This window comes from Trichechus manatus, unplaced genomic scaffold (assembly GCF_000243295.1).
Source record: "Trichechus manatus latirostris isolate Lorelei unplaced genomic scaffold, TriManLat1.0 scaffold00130, whole genome shotgun sequence".
NCBI lineage: Eukaryota > Metazoa > Chordata > Mammalia > Sirenia > Trichechidae > Trichechus > Trichechus manatus.
Window position 1 is genome coordinate 1921737 of NW_004444066.1, and position 18201 is coordinate 1939937.

General features: G+C 46.4%; 1 protein-coding gene across 1 annotated transcript in view; it reads right to left on the reverse strand.

The window, feature by feature from the left end:
* Window positions 1-18201, reverse strand: part of AFAP1L1 (actin filament associated protein 1 like 1) — an 89107-nt gene that overhangs the window by 46032 nt on the left and 24874 nt on the right. The window contains exons 2-7 of the mRNA XM_023739178.1: window positions 9827-10022; window positions 8375-8458; window positions 7310-7407; window positions 5661-5769; window positions 1856-1954; window positions 953-1164 (exon numbers count right to left, since the gene is read on the reverse strand). Coding sequence (XP_023594946.1) covers window positions 953-1164; window positions 1856-1954; window positions 5661-5769; window positions 7310-7407; window positions 8375-8458; window positions 9827-10022 — 798 coding nt within the window. The remainder of the gene's footprint in view (window positions 1-952; window positions 1165-1855; window positions 1955-5660; window positions 5770-7309; window positions 7408-8374; window positions 8459-9826; window positions 10023-18201) is intronic.

The following is an 18201-nucleotide window of genomic DNA, read 5'->3' on the forward strand; positions in this document are numbered from 1 at the left end:
GCAGAAAAAATATTTGCTAAAATTCAATACCCATCTGTGACAAGAACTCTTAGCAAATGAGAACTAGAGGGGGAACATCCTCAATGTGATAATACAGAGTATCTACAAACTACCCATAGCAAACATCAGCCCTAATGGTGAATTACTAAAATGGTCCCTCCAAGACCTGGACAGAGATGAGGATGCTCGCTCTTACCACTTCTAGTCTACACTGTGCTGGCGGTGCTAGCCACTGTTATACGTCAAGAAAAAAAATAGAAGACATAAGGAGTAGAAAGAAGTAATCATGACCCTTGGGCTAATGCTGGCCTATAGTGAGCCTTTTGACTGCTCCAGGACGAGAAGGGTCCTGTTTCATATGTACGTATATGTTGGTATATAAAGGCTCCTCAATAATTTTTTTGGGAAGCACTGTTTTTTTTTTTTTTTTCTGAAATGATGTCCATCTTCCTACTTTGGAATTCAAGGTGCATTTTCTTGTAGGGAATATTAGTGATAAGAGATGGTAGATTAAACAAAAAACTTTAAAAAACCAGTACTGTACGGGTTCAGTTTTATAAAATATAGATGTATGGAAATGAGAGTGGACACATGGTATCTCTTGGCCACTATGGTTATGAATGGCTTTTATAGTTTTTTTTTTTTTTACCAGTTTTATAAATAAGCATATTCACTTGCATACTGAAAAGCAATAAAACTTGTTTTAAAGTGTTAAAAAAAATCTCTGGCGAAACAAAAACCTGGTTAAGCCTATGTCAGGCCTTCAAGTCTTTTTTTGGAGTTTGGTTCTAGCAGAAGAGCACAGATTTCAGAAGCACTGGGCTTTGCACCTCTGGGCAGAAAGCAGGCTCAGGCATATCCGGTGCAGACACCATGTACACACGTGAGCAGAGACATACACATGTAGGAGCCCCAGGGAAGCCGACAGGCACACGTCCATCCCACCACTCACCAGAAGCTGGTCCTCCCTGATGACGGTCAGCTGCTTGGCCCACTGCCCGAAGCGCTTTTTCCGAAGCAGGAAGGCACATATCCTGCAGTCTCTCACCAGGTGCATGGAGGCCTCCTCTGAGGGCCACTGGTGCATGGGCTGCTGCCCCTTCCCTTCCTCTTCCTCCTCATCGTAGGACTCATAGGAGCTGCTCATGGCGTCGGAGTCATTGTCTGGAGGTGCCGTGGGAACAGGACACATCACTTGTGCCATCCCCAGAGACGGACCTTCTTACCCCTCCCCAGACATTCCTTCTCTGGGACCCAGGGACCTTGAAGGGGTGGCCGTCAGGCGTAAGCATGGTCATGACTAAACCCCCTACACTCTCGCTCTGTTTTACATATTTACCACTTGCTTCGTGAGCTTGGTGACTTCATGCCTTGGAGCTTCAGTTTCCTTGTCAGTAAAATGGTCATAATAACTAATAGTACCTACTTTACCGGGCTACTGAAGATCAATACATGTAGAGTGTTTAGCAAAGTGTCTGACACCTAGTAAGTGCTCCATGAATATCAGCTACTGACTGTCATTGCAATCATCACTCACCCCTTCCGATTCATTGCCTCAAATGATTCTCACAGCAATCCAGAAAATCCCCATTTTATAGATAAGGAGACTTGAGGCTCCAACAGAACAAATGATTCGCCTAAGATCAGTTACTAAGAGCCAAGGGAAGAGCTGGATCCTGGGTCCTGACTCCCAGTCCAGTGCCCTTTCCACTGGACCCTGGGGTCACTGAGAACAGCTTTTGGGCCTCTGTGGTGACCATGGTCTGGGTCAGGGGGAGTGCGCATGTTCATGCCAATCGTCGGGTCAAGCCCTGCTCTTTGCGAGGACGGACCTGTTTGAACGCCCAGTACTCACAGGAGTTCTTCAGCTCCCCATTCATCCTGGTCGCGGGGTAGCTGTTGTCTGCATCCTCATAGTAGCCATCCACTATCGAGTGGGCCGGGCTGCAGCTGTCTGTGGGGTGGGCAGAAAGAGCCTGCACTTGGGAAGAATGCAGGCAGACTCCAGGGGCCAGGGCTGGGGGAGACCCTGGCACCCTGCCCCTCCTCAAGGAAGAGAGTGGGACCCCCCTGCAGCTCCCTGGCCAGAGTGCGGGGCCTCCTCTCTCGGCATCTCATCTGCTTTAGCTCCCCACACGCCCTCTGTGTCCCTGTCACCAGTAGCTGCATCCAGGCCTGGGTTCATGCTATTCCCTGTCCCTGCTTATCCTCTACCAGAGAGCTCCTAGCCATCCTTCAAGAACCAGCTCAAAGATCTTTCATCTGACCTTCCCAGGCAGAGTGGTCAGCCCTTCCTCAATGAACCCAGAGAATGCGAGTGGTCTTTGCTACAGCTCTCATCCCTATACTGCGGGGTGTGGTTTACCAGCTGCCTGGGCTTAGCACTCACTCACTCACTCACTCACTCATGCACTCACTCACTCACTCATTCACTCACTCACTTATTCACTCCCTCCTTCCCTCCCTGCTCTGCCTTTGCCTCATCTTCCACTTCAGTCATTCCGCTCACTTCCTAGTACCTCCCTCCTTTTGTCAAAGAGGATCTCCTTCTAAATCCCTAGGACCACAAAGGAAAAACAGGACTAGAGGAGTTAATAATGATGCACATAAATAGAGAATACAACAGCTACCTCCACTGAATTTCCACAACACATTCCTATTTGTAGCTGGGAAGCAGTATAGTACAGCGGTTAGTGGAACAGCTCAGAGCTGATTTCTGCGTCAGAATTATCTAGGGGTCATTTTAAAATGCAGATCCCTGATTCACTGGGGTGGGCTGGGCTGAGGAATTTGTATGAAAAAACCAATAGAAAATTTCTAAACATATATAAAAATAGAAAATATATTGAACTCCAAGGAATTGGAATTTTTTTCTTTTAAACAAACAAGGTTATTCTGATACAGGCAGACCCTAGAACACACTTTGAAGTTCAGTGGGTTAAGGGCATGTGCTTTGGGGTTGATCAGATTGGTTCAAATCCTATCTCTGCCATTTAGAGAGTGACCTTGGGGAAAAATGTTCCTCCTCATTTCACTCTTCACCTGTAAAGCGTGATGAAGAGTTTCCACCTTGCATGAAGTGCCATTATGCATAGAAACTCTCAGCACAATGGCGGGCACACAGAATGCACTAGACAAATGTGAGCTATTATTATTGTCTTCTTTGATTCCTACAATGCAGGGAGGTGGGTATCAGCCCACTTTATAGACAAAGAAACCAAGGCTACACACAGTTTGCTAGTGACAGAGCCTGGGTCAGAACTGTGGGTGCCAACTTTCAGTATGGGTTCTTCAGAGCTCTGCTCTGGGCTCCCAGTCCCTCCCGTTCATCTGTTTCCTGAGGACAGCAGTACTGAATTTCCCAGCAACTAGGACACACTGTTCAATCCCCCAAGTGACGCTCAAAGCCTGCCTTTTGCAGCAAGCACACTGAGGCCTCAGATGCTCAGGACATCCCCTGTGAGGTGGACTGGGGACGTCAGGGCCAGAGAAGGAGGTGGGACGGGGCAGAGGGGGGTGCTCTGGGAGAAAAGCACTCAGACACCTGGCAGGGCTGGACAATGTGTATGAGAGGAAGGATACTCCCTGACGGGCTTGGCACCCTCCCTGGACAAGCCCTTCCTGAGGCCCTCCCTTCCCTCCTGTCCCAGGAGCACAGCTGCTCCTGGGAGGCGGCTCCTCTGACGTCCTGGGAGGAGAACAAGCTCTGGGGGCAGGTGCAGGAGCATCATCCAGCCAAAGGGCTTGAACTAGAGATTCAGGGGCCAAGAAGCACTTGTCCCCTGTCCTTGAATGAACAAAATAAAATTGCCTGTTTCACGCCCCAACAGCTCTTTGCAATGACATAGAATTCAAGACTATCAAGGCTCAAGAGGGCCTCAGGTCACTTAGTCCAACTCCATCATTTAACTTTTTTTTAACTACTTTATTGATCATAAAAATAATATGCCACAATAGCCCAAAGGTGGAAACAACCTCAAGTATCAGTCAACAGATGAATGGATAAACAAAATACAGTATATCCACACAAAGGAATATTGTTTGGCCATAGAAAGGAATGAAGTACTGATACATGCTACAATGTGGATGAATCTTGAAAACATTATGTTAAATGAAAGAAGCCAGACACAAAAGGCCACATATTGTATGATTCCATCTATATGAAATGTTTAGAAGAGGCAAATTCATAGAGAGAAAAGCAGATTGGTTTCCAAGGGCTGGGGGAAGACGGAATGGGGAATGACTGTTTAATGGGAACAAGGTTTCCTCTTGGGGTGATGAAAATATTCTGGAACTAGAAAGTGGTGATGGTTGTACAATATTGTGAATGTAGTAAATGCCGTTGAATTGTACACTTTAAAGTGGTGAATTTAAGTATATTTTACCACAATAAAAAAATATATACCCATGGTAAAAAAATTCAAGCAATTCAGAAGCACATGAATGGAAAAATCTGTCCTCTTCGCTCAGATTTCCACTTATTTCCCACAGGAAAATCCTGTTAATAGTTTCTGAGTATCCCAAAAAAGTTGTTAAAATGAATTCATGTGTGTGTACGTGTGTGTGTGTGTATACCAAATTTTAAAAAAATGGAATCATGTTATATGCCATATTTTGTACTTATTTTCAATGGATATATCTTGGAATTCACTTCTGATCAGGTACCATCACACAAAGATTATCTTATACAAATTTACTACACATGCTTGGTCATCCAAAAACCATAATACAGGTTTTTTGTATGTAATGTTGGGCCCCTAAACCTAAGCCAGTGACTTCATCTGATGCTCAACCAAAGGAACAGCCAGCCTCATTCCAACACTGGAGAAAACCAACTGAGGGAAGAGTCTAAGTCAAGGACTATCCTTGATGGCTGATTTAAGAGGTTTTCTAAGGCAACTTGTATTAGTGCCCTCTAAATTGTTTTCTTGGGCCTACCTATCAGTAAAAATCAAGATTTATATGTATATTTGTTATAAATTACACACACATATATAAATTAGGAGCCCTGGTGGCGCAGCAGTTAAGCACTTGGCTGCTAACCTAATGGTCAGTGGTTTGAACCCATCAGCAGCTCCGCAGGAGAAAGACCTGGTGATCTGCTTCCATAAAGATTACAACCTGGAAAACCCTATGGGGCAGTTCTACTCTGTCACATGGGGTTGCTATGAGTTGGAATCGATAGTACCCAACACTATATATAAATTACTTACAAGTACTATGCTATTATTATAAATCCTATAAAACATTCACAAACATAGCGACAGCTTTAGTATTGGAACAATGTTGCAGTGGTCATCTGTGTACCTACACCCTAGAGCACTTCTCTGAGTATAGCTAGTCCCTCCTCTTTTTTTCTTTTTTTAAGGGTAGAGGAATAGAAGTCCAGAGAGGGGAAGTGGGTAGGCCAAGGCCATACAGAACTGGGACTAGAATCCAAGTCCCTGACCCCCAGGGACACACCCTCTGGCCCACCAAGGCCATCCCTAAAGAGGCCAGGTACTCAGGATGGCTTCTCCTCAGAAAGTGGTGACGAGGCTGGGCAGGTACCAGCCTGGGAGTGCCAGCACAACACAAAGCAGCTCAGAGTTGGCTTTTCAGGAGAGGTGTGTGGCTGCCTCCTTCTCCTCCCCAAGCCCTCCCAGGGGGCCAGAACTCACTGTGGGAGCTGATGTACTCAGGGCACTTGCCGGGTCCCAGGGGAAGGGCCTCCTCATAGTAGTCCTCGGGTGGAGGCTTGTTGGGGAGTGGTGGAGGCAGGTCAGCTGCCTGGAGAAGAACAGAGGAAATGTGTGAGACCTAGGAGGCAAGGAGAGCAGAGCCAAGGGAAGCAGGGAGAGAGGGAGGGAAGGAGGCACGGAAGAGAGAGGCAGGAGCTCCTAGAAGCAGGATCCAGTCTGAATGTGAAGCCATAGCTGCCCACAGAGTCACAGAATGGCAGAATAGGGAAAACTTGAGAATTTCTTTGGTCTTGGGCTTCTTACCCACATTGGTTAAGCATCAGGGCTCCTCTGTAATGTCTAAAAGTTTCATGGACTGCCACAGAGTAGTAGTTATACTTTCGATTGAGCACACAGAATTATTGAAGGCTACTGTGAAGGCTGCAGTACTTTTAAGCACATGTGTGTTCTGTTAATCACAACATCTACATTCCTTTGAGTAACAATAGGACAAGTAAGTGAGGCACCTTATTTAGTGAAGCAGTATTGCCTAGTGGCTAAGAGCTTAGGCTCTAGGGCCAGGGGAGCCCCTGCTTTACAGCTAAGTTTACTAGTTAACTTACTATCTGTGGGACGCTGAGCATGTCACTTATCCTCCCTGAGCCTCAGTTTACTTATCTGTAAAGTGGGGATAATAACACTGTCAACCTTATCCAGTTGCTATGAACGTGTAAAACACACAGTGAGTGGTCTATAATTGGTACCACTGATGATGGTGATGATGATAGTGAATTATTTGGCCAATGGACATGCTTGATGGATTAGGGACCCCTTGCTCTAATTCCATGATCCCAAGGTTGGGAACCCTAGATCTGGTTCAATCCTCATTTTACAGATAAAACTCTCAGATTCAGAGAGGGGATGCAATTTGCCCAAGGCCACACAGCAAAATTGGGGAGAGCAGAGGCCACGTAACTCCTGGTCCAGAGCTTTCGTCATCAGCCCACCTATATTACCGCAATCAGAAGTTGGGGGTGGTGATGTCCTTTGGGCCTGAGGGGACAGATCAGTTCCCCTCATTATCTCTGCTCAGCACAGGCACAGTGAGCATGTCACAGGCCACTGAAATGTTCACCCATTGCTGTTTCTGCCCTTGAACTCCCACCTGGAGTGTCCCCAGTGTTAAGGGGGCAGTGTTTCTTTCCTCCCTGTTGCAGATGGAATTGTATCCCCCCAAACATGTTGCGATCCTAACCCCTATACCTATGAATATAATCCTATTTGGAAACAGGGTTTTGTGTGTTATGGTAATGAGGCCGTATTGTGTAGGATGGGTCCTAAACCTAATCACTCCTGAGTTATAAAAAAAGCACATTAGACACGGGAACAAGCACATCCTGGGGAAGACAGATGCCGGGAGAGGATCCTCTATAAGCCAAGGAGCCAAGGAACTGCCGGCTATTGAGAAGGAAGGAATTGACCCAGGCGAGCCCTGATTTGGACTTAATTTCCAGAACTGTGAGAAACTAAATTTCTGTTCTTTAAAGCCACCCACCTGTATATTGGTGTTATAGCAGCACTAGGAGACTAAGACGCCCCTCCAGAGGGACTGAGAGCCCATGGGCGTGGGACCTCAGGTCAAGACTCACATTCCTCAGAGCTGGGCTCTTGGCTGGCTCAGGGCTGGCTGCTTTGCTGGGCTCGCCATCGTCCTCTGGCATGTCCCGAAGGTCACTCAGGTCACAGTCTATGGAGGGTCAAACCGTGAGGCAGAGAAAAACAAGGATGAGCATGGCAGAGTGGAAAGGGGGCTGGATTTGGGGCAAGAGGCCTATGTGCGAGGTCGGGTCCACCACCTTTGCTCGCAACAGGTAACCCTGAGCAGTGACTTACTTGCTCTGAGACTGTTTCCTCATCTGTAAACTGGCTGCCATAAGCCCTGCCTCGCCCATTGCCCAGGGTTATCAAGAAGATCATATAAGATAAGATTTGTTACGGTGCTGTGAAAATTTTCAAGAGTTAGTCTACAGAAGCACGTCTTCCCTAGTCTCTCCATCCCAAAAGCTCTCTCACCCAGATCCAAAGTTTTCTCCCTGTGTTGAATAGTGCTGTCTTCCCTTGGGAAAGAGCCAGTAAAACCAGTTGCCATCAAGTCAAATCCAACTCTTGGCAAACTTGTGTGTCACAGTAGATCTATAGGGTTTTCAATGGCTAATTTGTCAGAAGGAGATCATCAGGCCTTTCTTCCAAGGTGCCTCTGGGTAGACTCGAACCTCCAACCTTTCAGGTAGCAGCCAAGTGTGTTAACAGTTTGCACCACATGCATCCCAGCAGGCTTGCTCCCAAACAGCTGTCATGAGCCCCTGGAGGCCAGTGTTCCAGGCAATCACTATCAATGGCTGGAAGTGGCAGGTGGCAAGGTAATATGCTTATACGCTATACCTTCTTTGGGCCGCACTTTCATCCCTGCCTCTCCTCAAATCTCTGGGATGATTTCCTATAACCACGTAGATTCTGACTAGACTTTCAGAGCTGCAAGGCCCAGAGAGGGATGGACTTGCCCCAAGTCACTCAATGAGGTAATGGTAAAGCCAGCCCAGAATGCAGGTATTTTCCAGCCCAATTCAGGGACCCTTCCACAGATGGGGGTGGTGGACATGCACGGGTGGGAAGAGGGGCGGCTTTGTATCTGAGGTCGGGAGAGGGTGGCTTACCAAATTCCTCAAAGAGAGATTCCACAAAGCTGGGCCCAGAGTGGAGGTCAGCTGTGTTCACGTACAGGTAGGAGACTTCTTTTGCTGTGAGGGAGGAGAAGAACCCACCAGCTGTGAGGAGGGAAGGGACCCGTGGCTGCAAATGCTGAGGAAGGGCTAGGCTCCCCCCACCCTACTGAGACGTCTGTCTCACACAGCACACAGCACGCAGTGTGCAAAGAATGTTCACATCCTAAGTTATTGTTTTTCATTTTTAAATTTTTACTGAGGGTCTCTTTCTTTAAATAAAAGGACGTCCAGAAACCCAGACTATAAAACAGATGATAGGGGCTGCTCTGGGGACGGCCAGGCTGAGAGAACAGATGGAAAACCACTGCCCCTTTCATCCTTCTAACAGCCCTGTGAGGGCAGCGGTGACATCAACTTGCTTTGTCGCTGGTAAGAGTGGGGCTTAGAGTCACCCAGTGGTGACTTCCTGCCATATTGCTCGGACTCCTCGAACACTCAGGACATGTGTCCAGCTCATGAGAGTTTACTGAGATCCTCTGTTAACCCGGTTAACTTGGGGTTTAGATGAGGAGGGCTTGCTGCTGAGAGACAGTGAAGGGCAGAGAAGATGTGGGCAAGTGGAGGGAGGGGCGTGGATAAAGACAGTGGGGAAGCACACGAGAGTGTGAGGTGTGTGACGGTGTGGTGTGTGTGTGAGAGTGTACAGTGTGTGTAGGAGTATGTGATGTGTTTGTGTGTGTACGGTGTGTTGTATGTGAGCGTGTGGTGTGTGTAATATATATGCACTTGTGTAGTATGTTGTGAATGTGAATGTGTGTGATGTGTGTGGGAGTGTGTAATAATGCACTTGTGTATAGTGTGTTGTGTGAACGTGTGTGATGTGTGTGTTATATGCACTTGTGTAGTGTGAGTGTGAATGTGTGTGATGTGTGTAGGAGTGTTATATGCACTTGTGTTGTGAGTGTGAATGTGTATGATGTGTGTAGAAGTGTGTAATATATATGCACTTGTGTATAGTGTGTCAAGTGTGTTGAATGTGAGTGTGTTGTATATGTGCGTGCTATGTAAGCACGTGTGGGGTGTGTATTTATTATGTGTGTGTACTATGTATATGAGGTATATGTGAATGTATATTGTGTGTGTGGTGTATGTCATGTGTGGTGTTTATGTGAGTGTGTGGTAAGTGTAGTGTGTGTGTGAATGTGTAGAGGGCTGGAGACAGAGGAGCACAGAGAGCCCAGCTAGGATTGTGGTGGGGAAGTAGGGTCTAAGTGGCTGAGGAATTTGGGGCCAGATCATGAAATGCGCTGAATGCCCTGCTACGAAGCTTAGATTTCCTCCAGCAGACAGGCCCTGGGACGCTCCTGAAGGTTCCTGAGAATGGCCTAGGGAGGCCTTGCTGTCCACGTACGTGGAACCCTGGGCAGAGTGCTGCTGGCTGACCTGGGAGGGGCTGCAGGCTCTGCAGGATGGAGGCCACAGCCATCTTCTTCTCCAGGGTGGTGTCGCTGAGGTACTCGTGGTCCAGGAGGCTGAGCAGCCCCGTGAGCTCCGGGAGCAGCTGCTCTAGCACTGGGGAGGAAGGCCAATGGAACATGGTCATGGCTCTGTGCCCAGGAGTCCTGGCCCCTCGCCCAACCTAGAGGACAAGGCAGCAAGGGCCAGAGGGCTGGGCGGGGTGCACAGGGAGAACCCGGAGGCCCTCACACAGCTGTCCCAGCGCTGACAACGCAGCCTCCCTGTGGAGGGCCCCGCTCAGTTAATCCCATGGTGTCCCTCCAGGCCTCTCTACTCTGCCTCAGACCTCATGCGGCCTTGGCCTGAGGACTGAACCTCCGTGGGCTCACCTAACAACTCTGAGCCCAGACAGCCTCCAGAAGAGGCACTTGGTTTCCCTCTGTCCCAGCCTGCCCTCGGCTTTGCAGGTCTAGAGGCTCTTTCTCATTGCAGCTCCAGACTCAGTGCAGGTCTCAGACCAGAGCTCCTGGCTGCCCAGGACACAGGCAGGAAGGGAGCCTTCCTGTCCCATCAGTTCATATGCTTCAATCTCTGGAACCTTCTGTTTCCGGTGCCTTGGCTGGAGCCAAGCTAAACATTAACCCTTCTCACCCCAGGCCAAAAACTCTCGTTGCCATTCTTTCTTTCTATGTTACACCAGTGCTTCTCAAACTTGAGTATATAGGAATTACCTAGGGGATCTTGTCAAAATGCAGGTTCTGATTCAAGAGGTTTGGGGTAGGACCTGAGATCCTGCATTTCTGACAAGCTCCCAGCTGATGCTGCTGGTCTGGGACCACAGTGAATTTCAAGATCCTAGAGGACAGAATCCTTTAAAGACTGAAGCATGCCAAGACCATGATGTCATTGATGTCTCCTGGTCCAGAACAGTAACTCGGGGCTTGGTTTGCCTTAGAGCTGAAGACCAGCTACATTACAGTAGTAATATTGTCCTGCTTTGCAACTCACCCATCACTTGTGCATAATAATAAAGGCTAAACTGTGTTGAAAAAGTCATTATGGGTTGTGCTAAGCCCTTTTATACTTACTGTCTCATTTAAATCTCATATGGAGCATTTAATTATCTCCCTTTATGGAGGATGAAACTAAGCTTCAGGGCAGTTAAATAACTTCTTCAGGGCCATACAGCTAGCAGAGCCTGGACTGAATCCAGGTTTTGTCACTCCATTCTTTTAATCAATGCGCTGTATTGCCTTGCAGTATTCTCTCTGATTCTACCAACAAGTTCCATGATCACCCCCCCGCACACACACGCAGCACACACACAAACACACTTGTTAGATAAGGAAACCAAGGCTCAGAATATTAAGGAACTTTCTCGAAGTTATGCAGAAGCGAGTAAAAGAGCTAGGACTTCAGCTCCAGACTCTTGACTCCCAACTGCAGTGCCTCTCCTCACCCTGGAGCCTCCTGGGGAACTGGGGAGACTGTGACTTGTAGCTGTGGGGACTGGATGTGTAAGAGGGGCTATTACATCGTGCAGAGAGAACTGGCTCTGGAGACAGATGGCCTGGGTTCAAATTCGGGCACCATCATTCATTAGCTGTGGGACCTTTGATAAGTTAGGTGACCTTCTGTGACTCAGTTTCCTCCTCTGCAAAGTGGGGATAAAAACCATACCTGCCTCATAGGGTTGCTGTAAGGATTAGTTATACCATGCATAAAAGGTGCCCTGCCCAGCACACAGTAAATGCTCACTACAAGTCAGCTACTACGCTGCCGTTGTAGTACTTACCACATGGCACTGTGCTGATCTGTGTGGGTGTCGTCTACCTCCCTCAGCAGGCTGCGGGGCTCAGTAAGTGTGGACTTCCTTAGTGTCTAGTCCAGTGCCTGCTCACTGTGTGTACTCTGCATGTGTTTGACGATAGAAGGAAGAACAGGAGACCACACCAGGACTTTCTTAAAATAGAAATCTTATGTGTAGATAGTGGCACTTGTTGGGAAAATGTAATGTTGCAGTCTTTCTGTGGCATTCCATTATCACCCCAAACTGGTTGAAAATGAGCAAAAGGCTGATACTGACAGCTACCACCTCATGCCACCAGCTGTCTGTCAGTTTGTCGTCCTGTGGTGGCTTGCGTGTTGCTGTGATGCTGGAAGCTACGCCACAAACATTTCAAATACCAGCAGGGTCACCTATGGTGGATAGGTTTCAGCAGAGCTTCCATACTAAGACAGACTAGGAAGAAATGCCTGGTAATCTACTTCTGAAAACAGCCAATGAAAACCCTAAGGATCACAACAAAATATTATTCAATATAGGCTGAAAGGCACTCAAAATACTCAGTGGTTGCCACAATGGACTCGAGCATACCAATGACCATCAACATGGCACAGGACAGGGCAAGGTTTCATTCTGTTGTGCGCGGTGTCACCAGGACTTGGAGTCGACTCGATGACCACTATCAACAACAGCCACCACCTCATGAGCACTCTCTACTGCCAGGCTCTGAGGTAGGGGCTTTCCATGCGATTTCTCCCTTAATTCCCACAGTGCATCTATGAGTAGGTCCTATTGAGAGAAGCTATGGGATGGTCACTCAGCTTGAAAGAGGTGGGGCCAGGTTTTATTCCAAGTCTGTCAGATTCCTGGAGCTGCTGAATCACACCACTCCAGGGGCAACTGCTCACATCATAGTCCAGTGAATGGTGCCTGGAGGTCCCACTGTCCCCAGGGTCTGAGAGTGAGCAGTTCCACATAAGCGAGGGTTCTGGGTGGTTGAAGTTTCCCTCTGAAGTAGGAGATCCTTTAAAATCATTTTAGCCTAATTTTAGCTGGTTTGAAGGAAATCTTTTCAAATGGAAGCACAAACCTTCCTGGTATCCTCAACAGAGACACTGAATGCCAGTTAATTCAATCCCAAAACATTTACTGAGCACTAATTATCTGCCAGGCTGGCCACTGAGGGGAGGAGGGATTAGAAAATGGATAAGACATTGTCCCAGTGGGTTTGCTCGTGCGTACTCTTGTTTTATTTCTCTCACACATAATTATTCACGAGGGAGACCATGGTAAGTGCTACAAGGGAGGCACCGCAGGGCAGCATGGGAGTTTTCTTGCGGCTGGCAGCCACAATTCATACGTGAAATCTGTGACACTGTTCTGCCATCACACAGGAATGTCAGGGCCATGGGGTGCGTAGGGCTGTCCATCCCTGTATTAGTGATTCTGAAACTTTTTGGTTTCGGGACTACTTTACAGTTTTTGAAAATTATTGAGGGCCCCAAAGAGCTTTGGTCTTACTTGGTTAAATATTAACTGTATTATCAATGAAAACTGAGAAAATTTTAGAACACAAGAATACACAAGCACACATCCTTCAGAGCTACTATGCCATCATACGTCACTTCTGGAAAACTCCACTGTATACCTGTGAGTGAAAACGGCATACAACATTTTTTTTTCCCGGTTGCCGTAATGTCATCTCTGACTCATGGCGACCCTACGTGTGTCAGTAGAACTACACTCCATAGGGTTTTCAATGGCTGATTTTTCAGAAGTAGATTGCCAGGACTTTCTTCTGAGGTGCCACTGGGTGGACTCAATCCTCCAACTTTTGGTTAGCAGATGAACTACTACGATGCTTCATAGTTTAACAATGACAGACAAATTGACCAATAGAACAGAATCGAAAACCCAGATGTAAACCCATCTACCTATGGCCACATGATCTTTGACAAAGGCCCAAAGTCCATTAAATGGGGAAAAGACAGTCTTTTTAACAAATGGTGCTGGCAAAACTGATGTCCATCTGCAAAAAAATGAAACAGGACTCATACCTCACATCATACATAAAAACTAATTCAAAATGGATCAAAGACCTAAACATAAAAGCAAAAAACTATAAAGATATGGAAGAAAAAGTAGGGTCAACACTAGGAGCCGTAACACACGGCATCAACAGAATACAAACCACAATTAACGATACACAAACACCAGAGACAAGCTAGATACATGGGATCTCCTAAAAATTAAACACTTCAGCTCATCAAAAGACTTCACCAAAAGAGTAATAAGAAAAGCTATAGATTGGGAAAAAAAAATTGGCTATGACATATCTGACAAAGATCTAATCTCTAAAATCTATAGGAAAATCCAACACCCCTACAATAAAAAGACAAACAACTCAATTAAAAAATGGGCAAAGAATATGAACAGACACTGCACCAAAGAAGACATTCAGGCGACTAACAGACACATGAGGAAATGCTCACAATCACTAGCCATTAGAGAAATGCAAATCAAAACTACAAGGAGATACCATCTCACCCTGACATTACTGGCACAAATCAAAAAAACAGAAAATAACAAATGTTGGAGAGGTTGCGGGGAGATTGGAACTCTTTTTCACTGCTGGTGGGAATGCAAAACGGTACAACCATTTTGGAAAACAATATGGCACCTCCTTAAAAAGCTAGAAATAGAAATACCATACGATCCAGCAACCCCACTCCTAGGAATATATCCTAGAGCAATAAGATCGATCACACGAATAGACATATGTACATCCATGTTCACTGCCGCATTATTCACAATAGCAAAAAGATGGACACAACCTAAGTGCCCATCAACAGATGAATGGATAAACTATGGTATTTACACACAATGGGATACTATGCAACGATAAAGAACAATGATGAATCTGTGAAACATCTAACAACGTGGATGAATCTGGAGGGCGTTATGCTGAGTGAAATAAGTCAATCACAAAAGGACAAATACTGTATAAGACCACTATTATAAAAACATATGAAAACGTTACCACACAGAAACAAGCAATCCTTGATGGTTACGAGGGAGAAGAGGGGTGGGGAGGGAAAAACACTAACTAAATAGTAGAGAAGTGGTAACTTTGGTGAAGGGTAAGACAGTACACAATACTGGAAAAGTCAGCGCAACTTGACCAAGGCAAAGTCAGAAGCTTCACAGACACATCCAAACTCCCTGAGAGACCAAGCTACTGGGCTGAGGGCTGGGGACCATGGTCTCGGGGGACATCTAGCTCAATTGGCATAACATAGTCTATAAAGAAAATGTTCTACATCCAACAGTGGTGAGTAGCGTCTGGGGTCTTAAAAGCCTGTGAGCAGCCATCTAAGATACATCTACTGGTCTCACCCTGGCTGGAGCAAAGGAGAACGAGGAGAAGACCAAGACACAAGGGAAAGATTAGTTCAAAGGACTAATGGACCAGAACTACTACAACCTCCACCAGACTGAGCCCAGAACAACAAGATGGTGCCTGGTTACCATCACCTACTGCTCTGGCAGGGATCACAATAGAGGGTCCCAGACAGAGCGTCAGAAAAATGTAGAACAAAATTCCAATTCACACACATACACACACACACACACATACACACACACACAAAGACTGGGCTTGCTGGTCTGACAGATACTTGAGAAACCCCGAGAGCATGGCCCCCAGACACCCTTTTAACTCAGTACTGAAGCCAATCCTGAGGTTCATTCAGCCTTTGGCCAAAGATTAGACAGGTTTATAGGGCCAACAATAACACACGTAAGGGACGTGCTTCATAGTTCAGTCATGTATATGAGACTAATAGGCACACCAGCCCAAAAGCAAAGACAAGAAGGCAGGAAGAGACAGGAAAAATGCATGAATGGATACAGGTCACCTGGGGTGGAGAAGGGGAGAGTGTTGACACATCGTGGGGCTGGCAATGTCACAAAACAATTTGTGTACTAACTGTTTAATGAGAAACTAATTTGCTCTGTAAACTTTCAGCTAAATCACAATTTTTTTTTTTAAAGAGATAAAAAAGACGCTTCACGTTTAGACCTTATGTATCCCCTGAAATCATCTTGGGGACCCCTAGGGATGCCCAACCATATCTTGAGAACTGCTGCCCAGCAATGAATGAACCCAGTTTGCTAAACTTTTTGGATTTCTTAAGTCTGTTTCTTTCTTTTTTTTCCCATTCTTTTGTTCTCCGACCCTTACCCCACCTTTAAAAAAAAATTTTTTTTTGCTGTGAGGGCCCAATGATTTCTTCTTGCTGCTATCAGCAAGTGCCGATGTGTGGAAGCGTTCCTGCTTTTAAACTCTATACTGCTTACAATTTAAGACGTGTTATAGTTTTTTATAAAGAACAATTAGGTTCTGAAGGAGTTCTCTGTATGAAAACCACGAGCTTTAGTACCCAAGCTTTGCAACATCCTTTTGTTTCCTTTCTGATTCTTGATGAGATTCTTAACATGGGACCTTGGATTCTAAGTGGCTTTCATGTAACTGAGATGTTATCACAAAGGTCCAAACAGAGAAGGGAACTGAGTGAATCTGGGCGAGGTAGATGGAGTGTGAGGGCTGCCATTACCTGGTGGCGGCTTCTGCAGCCTGGGATGACTGGCAGCCAGCAGATAGCCAAGGGAGGCTCACAAAATGCTTCTAACAAGCAGTTGGCAAAGAAAGCGGAGCCAAGAGGCAGCAGCTCTGAACTGAGGGAGTTTGCGGTGAGCACGCAAGAGCATTTCCTAGAGCAGGGAGGTTCGTGTGCGCTGGGCAGTTTATGGGCATTATTTTACTGAATCCTCACAATCCCTACAAGAGGTACATATTATTAATATCTGTGCCCTACAAGAAGGTCCCTGGGAGGTAAAAACAGTTTGCACTAGACTACTAACCTAAAGGTTGGCAGTTTGAACACACCCAGTGGTGCCACAGAAGAAAGGCCTGGTGATTTGCTTTGGTAAAGATTACAGCCAAGTAAACCCTATGCAACAGTTGTACTCTATAACATATGGGGTCACCAGGAGTTAGAATCGACTTTACAGCAACAGTCTTTTTTTTTTTTTTTTTGTCGCTGTCCTACGATGGATGAACATGAGGCTCACAGAAGTGAAGTTAACCAGGCCTTGAACCTGGGTCTGTCTCGCTCCAAAGCTGGGCTTAACCTCTGCACCTGAATCCTCCATCAGAAGACACTGATTCCAGACGCAGACCATGATGGAGAAGACATTCTCCAGAAGACACTGGCAGAGGCCAGGCTGGGGTGGGGAGGAGGTGGGCAGCTGTGATGCTGGGCTTTCCCTCAAAGCCCTCCTGTTAAGGGATCTTGGTCATGACATCACTGGGGAGCCTGACCTGGGGGGTCCCCTCACCCTGTGGGTGTGCAGACTCTTATTGTGGGCCTGAAAGTCTGCTTAGTGGGCCTCTCCCCACTGGTTCCTTCTGAACTTCAGACCTAACCATGAAGATCTCATAGAAGAAAAACAAGTGACTCAAAGCATATGCCTGACATACGATGGGGAATCTCATCCCAGAGAGAACTCTGTATACATCATAGATACAGGAAACCCTTCAGCTGGCACTCAGGTCAAGAACTGTACAGAACCCACCCTGCAAAGCTAGTTTTCAAGTGCAGTGGATATAGAAGGGCCTGCAATCAATGCTAGCTTCCTCTTTAATGCTACAGAATTTGAATCACAGTGATTTAAACTACCAGAGAATTTAATTTGAAGAGAAATCATACAGGTATAATACATATGACAAATGATTCTGCCGGGGCTCATACATACCACCATGACAATAGCCTTGAATTTTAATGAGACTCTCCAAGGGGTTTGTCAGAAATACAGATTCTCAGAACTGGAGTCTTGCTTGGAATAGCCCAGTGGATAGGGCTTTGGACTTAGACCTGCAGGTACTGGAATTCTTGTGCTGCCATTTCCTAACTGTGCAACCATGGGCACGTTAGAGAACTCCTGAGTCCTGGTCTGTAAAAGGAGAGTACTAGGATCCCAACCTCATAGGCTGGGAGGACTAGGTAAAGTCACGCTCGCAAAACAATTAGCATGGTTCTGTGCCTGGAACAAGCACTCACTAAATGACAGTTACTGTATTAATATTGTTGTTATTGTTGCTATTTCCTAATACTCTCCAGAATCATACAGATCCCCCAGTACTAATCAGTAGTATTTAGAGACGGATTTGCTACAGTTGTAATAAACTCCACGAGGACAGGAACTGTGTCTCAACCAGCACATAGTAGATGCCCAACAAACATTTATTCAACAAACACATATTTTGATGACCTAATCTTACCCTCTCATTTTAAAGAGGTGGAAACTGAGGGTCAAAGAGGTTATCTGATTTACCTCAGGCTGCACAACCAGTTGAAAAAGAAAGAAGAATCTAGTGTGAAATTCACACCAATTTGACACAAAGCTTGATGCTTTGAAGAAGTGTCAGAAGAGTGGCTAGGAGTGCTGGCTGTGGACAATCTGGGCTCCCCTCCCACTTTTGCCATTTTCTAGCTGGAGGCACCCGGGGAAC